At 51.3% G+C, this 15,481-nt stretch overlaps 5 protein-coding genes and 1 pseudogene across 5 annotated transcripts; 2 read left to right on the top strand and 4 right to left on the bottom strand.

Annotated features, from left to right (window-relative positions):
- Window positions 1-5,616: 5,616 nt before the first annotated feature.
- Window positions 5,617-6,214, bottom strand: LOC141091633 (histone H2A type 1-like). Its single transcript, XM_073577316.1, has one exon. It carries the CDS (start codon window positions 6,148-6,150, stop codon window positions 5,668-5,670), a length of 483 nt encoding a protein of 160 aa, XP_073433417.1. The 5' UTR covers window positions 6,151-6,214; the 3' UTR covers window positions 5,617-5,667.
- Window positions 6,215-6,380: 166 nt separating this feature from the next.
- LOC141091636 (histone H2B 1.1) lies at window positions 6,381-6,819 on the top strand. The gene has a single exon (XM_073577318.1). The coding sequence runs from the start codon at window positions 6,396-6,398 to the stop codon at window positions 6,774-6,776; it is 381 nt and encodes a 126-aa protein (XP_073433419.1). The 5' UTR covers window positions 6,381-6,395; the 3' UTR covers window positions 6,777-6,819.
- A 453-nt stretch (window positions 6,820-7,272) lies between these two features.
- LOC141091638 (histone H4-like) lies at window positions 7,273-8,689 on the top strand (annotated as a pseudogene).
- Window positions 8,690-9,128: 439 nt separating this feature from the next.
- LOC141091635 (histone H3) lies at window positions 9,129-9,627 on the bottom strand. The gene has a single exon (XM_073577317.1). The coding sequence runs from the start codon at window positions 9,588-9,590 to the stop codon at window positions 9,180-9,182; it is 411 nt and encodes a 136-aa protein (XP_073433418.1). The 5' UTR covers window positions 9,591-9,627; the 3' UTR covers window positions 9,129-9,179.
- A 499-nt stretch (window positions 9,628-10,126) lies between these two features.
- Window positions 10,127-10,871, bottom strand: LOC141091632 (histone H1.5-like). Its single transcript, XM_073577315.1, has one exon. The coding sequence runs from the start codon at window positions 10,797-10,799 to the stop codon at window positions 10,176-10,178; it is 624 nt and encodes a 207-aa protein (XP_073433416.1). The 5' UTR covers window positions 10,800-10,871; the 3' UTR covers window positions 10,127-10,175.
- A 2,635-nt stretch (window positions 10,872-13,506) lies between these two features.
- On the bottom strand, window positions 13,507-13,874 carry LOC141091637 (histone H4). The gene has a single exon (XM_073577319.1). It carries the CDS (start codon window positions 13,865-13,867, stop codon window positions 13,556-13,558), a length of 312 nt encoding a protein of 103 aa, XP_073433420.1. The 5' UTR covers window positions 13,868-13,874; the 3' UTR covers window positions 13,507-13,555.
- Window positions 13,875-15,481: the final 1,607 nt, after the last annotated feature.

Raw genomic sequence — 15,481 nt, 5'->3', positions numbered from 1 at the left:
GAACAAATTATTAAACAACATGTATGTCAATACCTGGATAAGAATGAAGTGATTAAACAGAGTCAGCATGGGTTTCTAACTAATAAGTCATGTCAGACTAACTTAATTTCCTTCTATGACGGTATCACTGATTGGGTGGATCAAGGAAATGCTGTAGATATAGTATATCTTGACTTCAGCAAAGCATTTGACAAAGTCTCTCATACAATCCTTATTGAAAAAATGACTAAGTATGGAATGGACAAGGCAACTGTTAGGTGGATTCATAACTGGCTTAGTGATCGGACCCAAAGAGTGGTCGTAAATGGCTGCACATCCAGTTGGAAGAATGTCTCAAGTGGGGTACCACAGGGCTCTGTCCTGGGCCCTGTATTGTTCAACATCTTTATCAACGATTTAGATGAAGGAATTGAGGGTAAACTGATTAAATTTGCTGATGACACAAAGCTAGGAGGGATAGCTAATACTAGAGAAGAGAGAGAGAGGATTCAAAAAGATTTAAATAAACTGGAGAAGTGGGCAGCAACAAACAGAATGGTTTTTAACAGGGAGAAATGCAAAGTACTACATCTGGGCAATAAAAATGAAAAAAGCATATATAGAATGGGAGGAATAGGGCTAAGTGACAGCACATGTGAAAAAGACTTGGGTATACTAATAGATCACAGACTGAATATGAGTCAACAGTGTGATGCAGCAGCAAAAAAGGCAAATGCAATTCTAGGATGTATTAACAGAAGCATACAGTCTAGATCACGTGAAGTCATTATTTCCCTCTACTCCTCTTTGGTCAGACCTCATCTGGAATATTGTGTCCAGTTTTGGGCACCACATTTTAAAAAAGACATCAACAAACTGGAGCAAGTTCAGAAAAGAGCGACCAGAATGGTGACCGGTCTGCAAACCCTGTCTTATGAGGAAAGGTTGCAGGATTTGGGAATGTTTAGTTTGCAAAAGAGAAGACTGAGAGGAGACTTAATAGCTGTCTACAAATATCTAAAGGGCTGTCACATTGTAGAAGGATCAACTTTATTCTCATTTGCACAAGGAAAGACTAGAAGCAATGGGATGAAACTGAATGGGAAGAGACACAGATTAGATATTAGAAAAAACTTTTTGACAGTTAGAGTGATCAATGAGTGGAACAGGCTGCCACGAGAAGTGGTGAGTTCTCCTTCAATGGAAGTCTTCAAACAGAGGCTGGACAGACATCTGACTGGGATGATTTAGCGAATCCTGCTTTGAGCAGGGGGTTGGACCAGATGGCCCAGGAGGTCCCTTCCAACTCTACGATTCTATGATTCTATGATTCTATGATTTTGAATCTCTGCACACACTTTTGGACACTGGACACTCTTGGATGGTGTGAGGCCCAATGAATATCTGAGCGCTATGTGACAGGCTCGATGGCACAGCTGTGACCAAAGTGACTAGAGGATAAGGGAGATTTTGAATCTCTGCACACACTTTTGGACACTGGACACTTTTGGATTGTGTGAGGCCCAATGAATATCTGAGCGCTATGTGACAGGCTCGATGGCACAGCTGTGACCAAAGTGACTAGAGGATAAGGGAGATTTTGAATCTCTGCACACACTTTTGGACACTGGACACTTTTGGATTGTGTGAGGCCCACTGGTATCTGAGCGCTATGTCACAGGCTCGATGGCACAGCTGTGACCAAAGTGACTAGAGGATAAGGGAGATTTTGAATCTCTGCACACACTTTTGGACACTGGACACTTTTGGATTGTGTGAGGCCCACTGGTATCTGAGCGCTATGTCACAGGCTCGATGGCACAGCTGTGACCAAAGTGACTAGAGGATAAGGGAGATTTTGAATCTCTGCACACACTTTTGGACACTGGACACTTTTGGATTGTGTGAGGCCCACTGATATCTGAGCGCTATGTCACAGGCTCGATGGCACAGCTGTGACCAAAGTGACTAGAGGATAAGGGAGATTTTGAATCTCTGCACACACTTTTGGACACTGGACACTTTTGGATTGTGTGAGGCCCAATGAATATCTGAGCGCTATGTGACAGGCTCGATGGCACAGCTGTGACCAAAGTGACTAGAGGATAAGGGAGATTTTGAATCTCTGCACACACTTTTGGACACTGGACACTTTTGGATTGTGTGAGGCCCACTGATATCTGAGCGCTATGTGACAGGCTCGATGGCACAGCTGTGACCAAAGTGACTAGAGGATAAGGGAGATTTTGAATCTCTGCACACACTTTTGGACACTGGACACTTTTGGATTAGAATCATAGAATCATAGAATCATAGAATCGTAGAGTTGGAAGGGACCTCCTGGGCCATCTGGTCCAACCCCCTGCTCAAAGCAGGATTCGCTAAATCATCCCAGTCAGATGTCTGTCCAGCCTCTGTTTGAAGACTTCCATTGAAGGAGAACTCACCACTTCTCGAGGCAGCCTGTTCCACTCATTGATCACTCTAACTGTCAAAAAGTTTTTTCTAATATCTAATCTGTGTCTCCTCCCATTCAGTTTCATCCCATTGCTTCTAGTCTTTCCTTGTGTGAGATTGTGTGAGGCCCAATGAATATCTGAGCGCTATGTGACAGGCTCGATGGCACAGCTGTGACCAAAGTGACTAGAGGATAAGGGAGATTTTGAATCTCTGCACAACTTTTGGACACTGGACACTTTTGGATTGTGTGAGGCCCAATGAATATCTGAGCGCTATGTGACAGGCTCGATGGCACAGCTGTGACCAAAGTGACTAGAGGATAAGGGAGATTTTGAATTTCTGCAGACACTTTTGGACACTGGACACTTTTGTATTGTGTGAGGCCCAATGAATATCTGAGCGCTATGTGACAGGCTCGATGGCACAGCTGTGACCAAAGTGACTAGAGGATAAGGGAGATTTTGAATTTCTGCACACACTTTTGGACACTGGACACTTTTGGATTGTGTGAGGCCCACTGATATCTGAGCGCTATGTCACAGGCTCAATGGCACAGCTGTGACAAAAGTGACTAGAGGATAAGGGAGATTGGAATGCTTTTAAAAAAGCAGTTTGCAGAGCAGTGGGTAAACAGCAATGCCAGCCTGTCAGGAAGCCTTAAAAGGCAGCCCAACAACCAACACCACTGATACACCACAATATAGCCTCCCCTTGCACTGCACACACAGTGACTGGTGTGTTGTGCAGGCCAAATTGCTAGCAGCAGAAGCAGTTTTTTTTTCTTCTCAGCAGGACTAAAAAAAAAAAATTGGGATTGCTTTTAAAAAAGCAGTTTGCGGAGCAGTGGGTAAACAGCAATGCCAGCCTGTCTGGAAGCCTTAGAAGGCAGCCCAACAACCAACACCACTGATACACCACTATATAGCCTCCCCTTGCACTGCACACACAGTGACTGGTGTGTTGTGCAGGCAAAATCGCTAGCAGCAGAAGCAGTTTTTTTTGTCTTCTTCCCTGCCTAACGCTCTCCCTACAGAATCAGCAACCTCTCCCTATACTGAGATCGGCAGAAGTAAGATGGCGGTCGGCGTGCACGCCCTTTTATACCCCCTGTGACGCCCACCAAAGCAAGCCAATCACTTGCATGCCCTTCTGAAAGATGGTGGTGACCCCTGCCTATGTCATCACGTTGCCCACAGTGTCCGTGGATCCTGATTGGCTGAAAAAGAGCGCAAAACAAACTTTTGAAACGCGACTTTGGCGCGTAAGTCGCCGACCTCGTGGCCGACCTCATCCTAGGGTCGGGTTTCGTTTCATGAAACCCGACTTTGCCAAAAGTCGGGGACTTTTGAATTTTTTAGACCCGTTTCGCTCAACTCTAGTGGTATATATGTAGTATGCATGTTGCATGCATGTGGAATATATGCAGTATGTATGTTGCATGTATGTAGCATGTATGTAGTATGTTTTTTTTTTTTTTTACATTCAACACATAGGCCGGATGATGGGACTACTACTGTCCCATCATTGGTTAATGTGTCAATCACCGTCATGGTAGCAGGCATCGCCCGATGGGACTTGTAGTCCCATCGGACGATCCTGCACAGACCCCCGCAGCCTGCACAGACCCCCGGACAGTCGGCACAGCCCCCCCGGCAGGCCGCTCAGACCCCCGGACAGTCAGTACAGACCACCGGCAGGCCGGTACAGAACCCCGGGCAGTCTGCATAGACCCCCCTCCCCCGGAAGGCTCGAACTGACGGCGCATCATGATGACATCATTTCGGCAGCCAATCAGAGCCACAACAGTGGCTCTTTGCATTATGGGAACTTCCGATTCCGACATTGAAAAAATATCGGTACTCGGTATCGGAATTCCGATACAGCGAATATCGGCCGATACCCGATATTTGCAGTATCGGAATGCTCAACACTAGTAGGGATATATTTGAAACATCCATCTTTACACTTGTTTCATTTATGAAGGAGGGACTCTGAAAGACAAGATGTGTCTGCTAATATCACACACCACATGGCCACCTAGGGTTGGTAAATGCTACAATGATAAAGCTGTGACCTAGGAGTCAGGAATGCTTCCAGGGGTGATCCCCATGATGTCCCCTGTCATTGCAGCAGTGTTTCCATCATTTTCAGATGTTTTTAGACCTGGGGGATCCATGTAGAAATGCTGGGGTCTCCCATAGACTTACATTGGGCTCGTTGTTCTGTCCAAGTACCTGAGTATTCAAATTTGCTCAACCCGAACGAGCACCCGAGCTCTTTACTGCTCGCTCCTCACTAGGTATGATGCTTTGATCTGTGATATTTTAGCAATGAAAGAAAAGCAGGAGGATTCGTGGTTTATTGGCTTTATTAATTCTTATTTTTCTGCGTTACTTAGTATTTGTTCAGTGAAGCCTGCGGCTGATTACACTACACTATTGTGGGGTTAACCCTTTTAGTAAGTATTATCAGGACTCCCAGTTGTGTCTGCAGTGATTACAGGGGGCTGCAAGCAGCAGATGCTCTGGAGGAGCCCGATGTGAGCGCTGCCGGGGGCTGGGGAGAAGGTGCCGCATCTGTGGACACTGCTAAATAAGGGGAGATCAGCAGCAACACGGCAAGTAAGGAGTTAAACGGAGTTGGAAAGACGTCTATGTACGTCACTGAGGACGGCGCTTTACCGAGGATTCCCGCTCATTGTCTGATCACAGGATCCGTTGGGGGATTTGAAGTTCCCGCTCTTGTTCCGCGGAGGATTACTACCGGTCACGGCTGACAGCGGAGATCACAATCCGGTCACCCGAGAACCGCGCTGAGTCCAGCCCTCCAGAGCCGCCATCACGGGATCGTCCTCCGGGAGGAGCCGCAGTCACTGATGTGGAGAATCGCCGGCAGCGGCCGCCAACTCCCCCCCGATACGTGATCACTGCGTGTTATCTCCACAGCGATGTCAGGGGCCGGAGGATCAGACACTAATGAGGGACTCCTCTCCCCCCACAGGTCTGAGGCTTCATATGATATTATCCCATTCATCTCCCGACACTCCAGTGTTTTGGGTAGAAACCGCACAACGGATTCCAGTGTACGCAGCAACCTACAGACTGGTGGCGGCAGCCCGTGGTGTCTGGAATGTGAGGACCCGAGATCAGCGGCGTCAGCTCTGGTGGTGACGGGGTGGGTGGCTCTTAGAAGAGCCTTTGGTTGTGTAGGTGGGATCGGCAGCAGCGCTCACTTGCTCTTGCCGGACTTGCTGCTCTCGGTCTTCTTGGGCAACAGCACGGCCTGGATGTTGGGCAGGACGCCCCCCTGGGCGATGGTCACCCCACCCAGCAGCCTGTTCAGCTCCTCGTCGTTGCGCACCGCCAGCTGCAGGTGTCGGGGGATGATGCGGGTCTTCTTGTTGTCTCGGGCGGCATTACCGGCCAATTCCAGGATCTCAGCGGTCAGATACTCCAGCACAGCGGCCAGATAGACCGGAGCGCCGGCGCCCACCCTCTCGGCGTAGTTGCCCTTGCGGAGAAGCCTGTGCACACGGCCAACCGGGAACTGCAGTCCTGCCCGGGATGAGCGGGTCTTGGCTTTAGCGCGGACCTTCCCTCCTTGTTTGCCGCGTCCAGACATGGTGGTGATCGCTGATAACAAGAAGAAACAGAAAAAAAAAATCTGCGTGATATAAGGCAATAGCTGCGCGGCTGTCGCTTTTATAATCATCTGCCCCGCCCTCCTCTCCTGTCATTGGATGGATCACAAGTTACCAATGTAAATCAGACTTGTGGAGCCATCAATGAGCTGCAGTGGGCGGAGCGACTGACGGTTCCGTTGGTCACATGACTTTGTCACCCAATAGCACGGCGATCTGACAGCAGAGTCATTTGCATGGCCGGGCTATAAACTCCTCTGGGAGGAGCAGGGTCGTTATTCTTCTCTCTTGTGCGGAGACGTTTCTCGTTCCCATCATGCCTGATCCCGCCAAGTCTGCGCCAGCTCCCAAGAAGGGCTCCAAGAAAGCCGTGACCAAGACTCAGAAGAAGGACGGCAAGAAGCGGAGGAAGAGCAGGAAGGAGAGCTACGCCATCTACGTGTACAAGGTGCTGAAGCAGGTCCACCCCGACACCGGCATCTCCTCCAAGGCCATGGGCATCATGAACTCCTTCGTCAATGACATCTTCGAGCGCATCGCAGGGGAAGCCTCCCGCCTGGCTCACTACAACAAGCGCTCCACCATCACCTCCCGGGAGATCCAGACCGCCGTGCGCCTGCTGCTGCCCGGAGAGCTGGCCAAGCACGCCGTGTCCGAGGGCACCAAGGCCGTCACCAAGTACACCAGCGCCAAGTGAGATCTGCTCCGCCATCACCCCAAAGGCTCTTCTAAGAGCCGCCCACCCCCTCACCATAAGAGCTGCTCCTCCGCTGCCCTGTGTAGTGTCCTCATCAAGGCCGTGCATGTGCTGAGCAGCTCCTTTCCGGAGAAAACGTCTACACTGGGACCTCCTCTCTCCAATAGGTCAGTGATAATGATTGCAGGTGGTGCGTTGCACTCGGCGATAGGTCCTCGCTCTCCCGCAGCTGGTAATGATGATCTCTGCTCAGTGACATTTCCAGTAGATTATCCTCCTGGTTGGATCTCTGCTTTCTCTTTTCATCTCCTCTTACATTAACCCTTTCCATTCCAATTTGTGAGTTTCCTGTGAATGCTGGGGGTGGTAGTAGTGAGGTGCAGACACAACACTGGATGAATCCAGGAGCCGCGCTACAGCGATCTATGAGGGCACCCGGCCGTCACTGCGCTTCACTGGAATAATACAAGTTCACGGAGTCTCGGATTCTACGCACTCCTTTTCCTTCCGCTGTCCGGTTTATGTGCGTGTTCTCCCTATACGGATCGCACTCTCTCAGGAATAGATGGCGGCTGCGGTTTCTGATATCACAGGTGAGAAGTGAGATTCCAGTTATCGCTCAGCACTTTCTCTAGTCTCATCCATTGTAAGGGAGAGGGGTATGGTGTGCACAGCCGGGGTCTGCGGTGCTTGAGGCGGATTCTGTACAGAGCAGAGATTCAGCAGGAATACGGTCACTAAGGAGTTGAAAGTAAATTAAGTAGCGGGCGAATGGTCGGTTCTTTATTTCGATGTTCCGCCGTCATTTACTGAGCCGTTAGTGAACCCTAATTTCCCGCTCAGTCGCACATTGCGCTCCGGAGAAGCGTTAGCGATCACAATCTGATGTCACACGCGCTGGGTCCTGGTGCCGCCTCTCCAGTGTGTTCTGCCTATACCCGTATTTGTCCCCGGATCGGTGCTGGCGCCTTCCCACTCCCTTTTCTATATTGTCTTAGTGAACATTATTCCTGACGTTGATTGGAGCAGATCCCGTGCGCGGCGATGGTCGCTGCAGATCACATCGGTGGTTGGGGATCGTTATCTTGTATCTGATATTTCTCCTCTTCTCCGGGGATGGAGCCTCCGGGACTCGTTACATGCGGCTCCCTGCCCTGTACTGGCCGCCACCACCTGTAATGAGGAGCGACTGCCTGGGTCAGATGAGGCTTCTGGAGATCACTGTCCCTAAAGTATTTATTTACTTATTACATTATGAAGAAGCTGGAAAATAGCAACGGAAAAATCCAAATAACGGACAGATCTAGCGGCGGCGCCGCGATGGGGAGTTTTGTTGAATATTCTTTGTAACAGAGAGGGGGGGGAATTCAAAATCACCAACAGTCCTGTATTCAGCCAATCAGAGAAGAGGAGGAGCTTAACCGCGAATTCAATACTAGAACCCCCGCCCCGGAAACGGTCATCCCTCCTGTTTTCGCTCCGGTCCGCCCCGCCTCCATGTAAAGGACCCTGCGCTCATTAGTCATAGTGTTCTGCTGACTACAGGAAGATGTCTGGTCGCGGTAAAGGAGGGAAAGGTCTCGGGAAGGGCGGCGCCAAGCGGCACAGGAAGGTGCTCCGTGATAACATCCAGGGCATCACCAAGCCTGCCATCCGCCGTCTCGCTCGCAGGGGAGGCGTCAAGCGCATCTCCGGCCTCATCTATGAGGATAATCGCGGCGTCATGAAAGTCTTCCTGGAGAACGTGATCCATGACGCCGTCACCTACACCGAGCACGCCAAGAGGAAGACCCGTCACCGCCATGGACGTGGTGTACGCGCTCAAGCGCCAGGGCCGCACTCTCTACGGCTTCGGAGGTTAATGCGTCTCCGCTCCATCCTCACCCCCCAAAGGCTCTTATCAGAGCCGCCCACATCTACTAAGAAAAAGCTATGATCTCCGCTGTGTGATGTGGCCAGGGAGGGAGATTGCGGGTATTTTGTGGTGTTATGTGACATCAGCGGTTAAAACAGATGGTTACCTGGATATACAGCGCTATATGGGTCAGGAGTTACTGTATGGATGAAATATCTAGAGCGCTTTATAGAGGCTACATCACAGTATAGAAATTCACCACACTCTGAGGGTACACACACCTTACCCCTCTCCCTATATTAACGTTGGTTATGTTATAGACTCCGCATGTTTTACAATGGATGAGAATAGAGAAACGTGAGATTTCAGTTATCGCTCAGCGATCACCTGTGATATCAGAAACCGCAGCCACCATCTATTCCTGAGAGAGTGCGATCCGTATATGTAGAACACGCACATAAACCGGCAGTTCAGGACTCAGCTCGTTTTTGGAAAGATTTGGTGGCTCTGAAAAGAGCCTTTGTGTTGTGGTTGGAGCCCGGGAAGATCTAAGCTCTCTCCCCACGGATCCTGCGGGCCAACTGGATGTCTTTGGGCATGATTGTTACCCTCTTGGCGTGGATGGCGCACAGGTTGGTGTCCTCGAACAGTCCCACCAGATAAGCCTCGCTGGCCTCCTGCAGGGCCATCACCGCGGAGCTCTGGAAGCGCAGATCAGTCTTGAAGTCCTGGGCGATCTCCCTCACCAGGCGCTGGAAGGGAAGCTTACGGATCAGCAGCTCAGTGGATTTCTGGTAGCGGCGGATCTCACGGAGAGCGACTGTTCCTGGGCGATAACGATGCGGCTTCTTCACTCCACCAGTGGCAGGCGCACTCTTCCTGGCGGCCTTCGTGGCCAGCTGCTTGCGAGGAGCCTTCCCTCCGGTGGATTTGCGGGCGGTCTGCTTCGTCCTGGCCATAGCTAGATGTAGAGGTGAACAGATGTGATAAGCAAAGCAGCGGGAGAAGGGTATTTATGCTCCAGGGCGCGTCCTCATTGGTCTATAGGAAACACGCCCCCTGCACGCCACTGGTTGTGGCATAAATAAAAGAAGCCAATAAGGACATGATGTGTTTAACCAATCATTGTGAAGAGCAACTCCGCCTCTCGCCCAGTAACCCCGCCCCCTGTTGTCCCCGCCTCCTCCACGAGGCGGTTCACATCATCCCTTACATTCGGAATATGGAGCAGACGCCACTGACGTAAATGCACGGCCATATCCGTGTACACAGCGCTGTACAGTGCAGAGCTCGTATTAGCAACAGATAACTATCCATCCTGACACTGCGCCCAGCATCAATTATATAATGTACTGGCACTGATCGTACAGCTCTGCAGGGAGGAGGTGGTGGCACTGATCATACAGGTCTGCTGAGGACAAGGTGGTGGCACTGATCATACAGCTCTGCAGGGAGGAGGTGGTGGCACTGATCATACAGCTCTGCAGTGAGGAGGTGGTGGCTCTGATAAGAGCCTTTGTGGGATGAGGACAGGGCGGCTCCGCTTATTTCTTGGCCGCGGGCTTCTTGGCTTTAGCCGCCTTCTTAGCCGGACTCCTGGCAGCTTTGGGTTTCGCCGCCTTCTTAGCGGGGCTCTTTGTCACCTTCTTGGGCTTCGGAGCAGCCTTCGGCTTTTTGGGGCTCTTAACTGCTTTTTTGGCCGCTGCGGGCTTCTTGGCCTTTTTCGGGCTCTTCTTGGGCTTCTTCGGGGATTTTGCAGCTTTCTTGGCTGCTGGTTTCTTGGCTTTGGCTGCAGGCGCCTGCTTCTTCTTGTCCTTGGTCTCCTGCTTCTTGTTCAGCTTGAATGACCCGGAGGCGCCGCTGCCCTTAACCTGGAGCAGGGTGCCCTTGGTGACCAGACCCCTGACGGCCAGCTTCAGGCGGCTGTTATTCCTCTCCACATCGTACCCTCCAGCAGCCAGAGCCTTCTTCAGGGCGGCCAGAGACACCCCGCTGCGCTCCTTGGAAGCAGACACGGCTTTGACGATCAGCTCGGACACGCTGGGGCCAGAAGGCTTTTTGCTCTTCTTGGCGCCCCCTGCGGAGGATTTTTTCGGCTGCTTCTTGGATTTGGTGGCCGGTTCGGCAGGAGGAGGAGGAGCGGCGGCTGGCGCGGTCTCTGCCATCATATAATCAAGAACAAACACAAAGTGCTGAAAGAAAAATTACAAAAGCCGAAGCAGGAGCCGCCTCAAATATATACAGTCACACTGCGCACTGATTGGCTGCCCCTCCTGAGCTTCTATTGGCTGACACTGGTCACATGCCCCGCCCCTCCTGTCTGAGCCAGGTGAAGCTCCGCTCTCCCCTTGTGCTTCCTTGCCCGGGATAAGCGACCATTACCGGTCAGGACCGGGCAGCAGAGCCGCTGTGTCAGTGTCCTCCTCCTCACTGACATCTCCCCCACATGTCTATAGCCGTCACTGGCGGAGGAGGCAGTAAGGAGCCGGGAAGAGCCCCGGAATCTCCCCATAGTCCTCCTGGCCGCACATCATTCTGTATCGGGGAAGATGAATCTGCTGCGGGAGCTCGCTCCTTCTGTTCCCGGCACCTGTCACTATCACAGGGATCTGTACCACAATCTGTACCGTGCAGGAAGCTGATTGGACGATGGGAGAACGACCTGGAGCTGCTGAGAGGTCGGAAGGAGACACAGACGGCGGCTCCGCTCCCTGCAGCTTCTGGCCTATATATATCCAGTGTGTGGGCCTGTGGATCAGGAGCGCGGAGTCCAGAATATCTGATGTGTGGAATATACAGCGCTATATGGAGGGTACGCGTCCCTCTATGGGGGAGTACAGCCGTCAATGAGGGTGTACCCTAATATAAGGGGAGTATACAGCACTATATTCTAGACTACGATACTATATGGAGGGTTGTCAGCACTATATGGCGGTATACAATACTACTTGAAGGTTATACAGCACAATATGTCGGTACATAACAGTATTTGGCAGCTTACAGCACTACATGGGGGTATACAGCGATATATGATGGGATAAAGAACAATATGGAGGGCCCACAGCACTTTCTGGAGAGTATTTAGCTATATATGGGGGCATACAGCGATATATGTAGGTATCAGCACTACCTTATCCTCAGTTACTGTATGGAGGGTATCCAGCACTATATGCGGGTGTTCTGTAGATGACACAGGTTTATAGAGGAGAAATGCAGCACTAGATGGGGAGTATACAGCACATGTAGCCTTTGTAGTGCTGTATACCACCTAGTAGGGAGGATGGTGGATGTACAGCACCGTAGTGGGGGTGTATATTTTTGCAATCCTAGTGCCCGCAGCTCCAGGGCTGATCTGTGTCAACTCCGCTTCCAGCAGTGATCGGAGCGGACGCCACACGGAGAACTGGTAACCTTATACAAGGGCGGCTCCGTGTGGGCTCCGCATCCAGCACAGATCGGATGATACAATCCGCACATGTTCTACCAGGAGGAGCCCGATGTGCTGAGCACGGGGAAATGACGAGCAGCAGACACAGGAGCAATAAGGGGTTAAACGGAGGAGAAAGCACGGTGATTGGTCGATTCCTGTGGGCGGGGCTTTAGATCCGTTTGATGATTTGAATCTCCCGCTCAGTCGTGTTCTCGGCGCTCGATCATTAACCCTTCAGTGACTGTGCTCTGCTTGTGGAAGAGACACCATTTCCCGATCACTGTCAGGAGTGAGCGGCCATTATTCCTGTGGACCTTGCGGTAAAGTGAGACTGTATTAACCCCTCACTCCCCAGACCGGTGCCGGCTGCTCATTATCTCACCAATCACAGTTATGGATATTTTATGTAGGCATCTTGTATGCGAGACGTCTCCTCCTCTGGAGGATGGAGCTCCCACACTCCGCAATACACCGGCTCCGGACCTGCGTCATCTCCAGTCCTCTCTCCGGTCCGCCGGGCTCGGATGACGGCGCTGTACACTACGGGGGCGGATTTCCCCTCTGTTCTCCCTTCAGGCTCCGGTTACTGATAAATAAGAAAAGACACAAGCAGCCTCCCCCGTCATGAGGGGAACGAGCCGCTAATGTCCGGCTGCATCCATCAGCCCCGGCACAGGAGAGCGCTGCCGGCTGGAGCCGCACAGTCCACGGTATTAGGAGCAGTCAGGAAGTCACGGTCAGTGTCCACATGTAGATGGTAAATGAGGAGGGAGACAGTGATGAGATGCAGGCGCTGGACACCGGGAAGCCGCCACTAATAAGGGGGCGCAGAGTCACCGGTACAGGATGTGACCGCTCCGCACTGGATTTACACCGATCCTGAGAAATAGGATCTGACCCAACTCCCTCACCTCAATCATCCGATACCAGGAATTGTCGCTTCTCCAGGACACATGTGGGCGGCTCTGAGAAGAGCCTGGGGGGTGAGGATGGAGCGGAGAATCATTAACACCCCCTATAGTGCTGTATTCATCTAAATAGCGCTGTGAAGCTCGATATACTGCTGTGTACAGGGCTGCAAACCTCCTGTAATGCAGAACCCCCACACACAGCTGTAAACCTTCCATATAGAACTAGATAAAAAAAAAAAAAAAAAATGGCTGTTTGCGGCCATTTAATGCTCAATACCCGCTATATAGCTACGACTCCCATTAATACACTGCAGTGTACCCTCAGAGTGCAGTAAATATCTATACTGTGATGTAGCCTCTATAAAGCGCTCTAGATATTTCATCCATACAGCAATTCATGACCCATATAGCGCTGTATATCCAGGTAACCATCTGTTTTAACCGCTGATGTCACATAACACCACAAAATACCCGCAATCTCCCTCCGTGGCCACATCACACAGCGGAGATCATAGCTTTTTCTTAGTAGATGTGGGCGGCTCTGATAAGAGCCTTTGGGGGGTGAGGATGGAGCGGAGACGCATTAACCTCCGAAGCCGTAGAGAGTGCGGCCCTGGCGCTTGAGCGCGTACACCACGTCCATGGCGGTGACGGTCTTCCTCTTGGCGTGCTCGGTGTAGGTGACGGCGTCACGGATCACGTTCTCCAGGAAGACTTTAAGGACACCGCGAGTCTCCTCATAGATGAGGCCGGAGATGCGCTTGACGCCTCCCCTGCGAGCCAGACGGCGGATGGCAGGCTTGGTGATGCCCTGGATGTTATCACGGAGCACCTTCCTGTGCCGCTTGGCACCGCCCTTCCCGAGACCTTTCCCTCCTTTACCGCGACCAGACATTGTTCAGGAAATCTTCAGATGACTGTAGAAACCAGCGCGGAGTCCTCCTTATATAGAGGGTGAGCGGACCTGAGTGAAAACTACTCAGTGATGACTATGGGGCGTGCCGCATTACCGGCTCCTCCCTCACCTTTCACTGATTGGCTGATCACATGTGTGCAGCTCCCCCTTTCTTTCTCTCTCCTCAGTGATGCGTGATGAGTTGTGTAGTGATAATAACATATCCGGGCCTTGTGTGTGATATCTGGATGTGGAGACGAGAGGGTGGATGTGACGACAGCTCCTATGCGGCAGACAGTGCGGGATTCCTGCTAGCTTCCTGTAATGAGCTGTTCTCTGCAGTGACCACACGGGGGGAGGGGCGAGATTAGCGCACATATTGGCCGCACTGTGCGATTCATTGCCCCCTAGTGGCAGATCTGAGGATCAGAAACAAAATCTCGCCCCTCACCCGTCTTTGAGAGGGTCCTTTCCCCCAGATACAGTTGGTGTGTGACGTCACGGGACATTTTGTCTTCCTCTGTATCCTGGTGATCCACAGTTCATTATGTTGCCTTGGTCAATAATGCCCCTGTGATCAGTGCTGTACAGTGACCCAGGGGCAGACACTGTCAGCTCGCGGCCCCTCCCTGTCCCATATGAGGCTTATGATGGGTACAATCTGGCCATGGGACCCTGGAGCCTTGGGCTCTGAGTAGGGTCATAGTGGGGCCCACCCTACAGTAATAGGCAAATGCATGTAAGCTGTTATCCCTGTTAGGGTGAGTGCACACGCTGCGGAATGCTCTGTGGATTTGTCCGCACAGATTTATTGCGGATTGCTCTGTGGTTTATCATCTCTACAATGGAGCAAATGGCAAACCGCAGCAGAATCCGCAGCGTGTGCACACAGCCTTATAGTGAAGCGTCAACTGTAATACACATCTACTGTGCGCCCCCTGAACTGGGGTCAGAATTACGGTAGTTTGCATTAAAGGGGTTCTTTTGTCAAAACAAGTTGTCACTGATCCATGGGTTAGTACAGCAGAAAGGGGTCAGCAGTGCTCACCTGCCCAGGTCTCTGAGCAAATGCACTACAGGGTGCAGCAGACCCATATAGCAAAGATGGCGGCAACACAGGTCCTGATGAGACAACCACTCCCAATCCTTGGAGGGGGGATTGCTTAGTTTTACATTGCACAGAATCTGCTTGTACCGGGCTCTGGTCACACACAGGTAATGCACAGTGTCCGGATTAGAGCCCATTAGTGACGCCCCGACTATTAGATCAGGCGGCTGCCCAGCACTATCTACATGCATCCCAAGTGAACAGACACCACAGTTTACAAGGCCAAAAATTCTGGGCCTTGCCGCACCCGGAAAAATAAGGTGCAAAAAATACAAAGAAATTTTTCGTCCTCTTTTTGTGGCTTTGCTTTTAAGTTTAGTGTTAGGACGCGCGAGCGTGAGGAGCCCTGACGTGGCTGCGAGCTTGTATATCTTGGCCAAAATATCGGCCAATACCTTACATGTTTCTGTGTATTTTTTGCACCTCATTTTTCCGGGTTCAGCCGCCTGATCTAATAGTAGGGGCGTCACTAATATGCTGTAAGCCGGACACCGTGCATTACCTGT

The sequence above is a fragment of the Dendrobates tinctorius genome, unplaced genomic scaffold (assembly GCF_039654945.1).
Source record: "Dendrobates tinctorius isolate UK_male_01 unplaced genomic scaffold, ASM3965494v1 ptg000055l, whole genome shotgun sequence".
Taxonomy (NCBI): domain Eukaryota; kingdom Metazoa; phylum Chordata; class Amphibia; order Anura; family Dendrobatidae; genus Dendrobates; species Dendrobates tinctorius.
The sequence above is the reverse complement of the archived record's forward strand: the minus strand, read 5'-3'. Positions and strand labels throughout refer to the sequence as shown.